Source organism: Symsagittifera roscoffensis, chromosome 4 (genome assembly GCF_963678635.1).
Source record: "Symsagittifera roscoffensis chromosome 4, txSymRosc1.1, whole genome shotgun sequence".
Taxonomy (NCBI): Eukaryota; Metazoa; Xenacoelomorpha; order Acoela; family Convolutidae; genus Symsagittifera; species Symsagittifera roscoffensis.
In genome coordinates, this window is record NC_087065.1 from 39,190,930 (window position 1) to 39,191,894 (window position 965).

Sequence of the window (965 nt, forward strand, 5' to 3'; positions counted from 1 at the left end):
ACAGTGACTTCGACGAAAACATCGTTATCAGCTTTTGATGACAAACGCTACATCCTCGATGATGGTCAGCAGACTCTTCCCTACGGTCACAAAAACATCGTGGGTCAAACTGTGATTGGCATTGATGATAGTGATGACAATACAGCCGCTGTTAATTCTGACCCAACTGACAATGACGATTTGGAAAACTGGATGCCATTTTTTGAAGATCGTCAACAGCCAGTGTCGTGGGATTGTGACGATTTCCTAGATGGGGTGTCTGAAGAATTCGCTAACACTCAAAACGTTGATTGGGACCATCCGGAAATTGATGATGAATACTCTGAGGATAGTTTTGCTGTTGAGAACACACAACCACATCGCTCGCTTCGACAACTGATGGACCAGGTCAATAGCAGTTGGCAAACTCCAGACCCCGGTCTGATTCGGGCAGCAGAAACCAACGACAGTGATATTGATAGCGGGGATATCGCGGATCTGGAGGCCAATACTTCCGATGAGGACGAGTCGTCATTCTTCAACGGTTCGTTTTTCGATTATGAAGCAGTTGAAGTAGAAGAACCACGGTCAAAAAATCGACGAATAGATTAAAACACAAAAAAACACCACATTAATTTTTGTATAGTAAATAAAATTCAGTTATTTAATATGAGAATTGTCTGTACAAAAAATTTGACCTACCGCTATTCCGTGTTTAGTGTGTATTTAAGTGCGAGATTTTGTTCAGCTTTGGAACTCAATTAATCTGGGATATAAACAATTTCATTTAAGCGATAATGTCTTTAGCATACTTTTGTATGTATTTGTATGTAATATGAGTTTGAATCAAAGTTTTAAGAAGAATTGAGCAAACAGTCTATAGCGCAGTTAAACACTCCAGCTGGTTTCAGAATGAAGATTTGGCAAATCCTTTCCCGCATCAAACATGTAACCACAACGTTCAGTGGGAATACTCAATAATATAC

At 39.8% G+C, this 965-nt stretch overlaps 1 protein-coding gene across 1 annotated transcript in view; it reads left to right on the forward strand.

Annotated features, from left to right (window-relative positions):
- The window catches only part of LOC134844876 (alanine--glyoxylate aminotransferase 2, mitochondrial-like), a 1,697-nt gene extending 953 nt beyond the window's left edge, over positions 1-744 (forward strand). The window contains exons 2-3 of the mRNA XM_063861694.1: positions 5-235; positions 728-744. Of these exons, the coding sequence (XP_063717764.1) occupies positions 5-235; positions 728-744 (248 nt within the window). The remainder of the gene's footprint in view (positions 1-4; positions 236-727) is intronic.
- Positions 745-965: the final 221 nt, after the last annotated feature.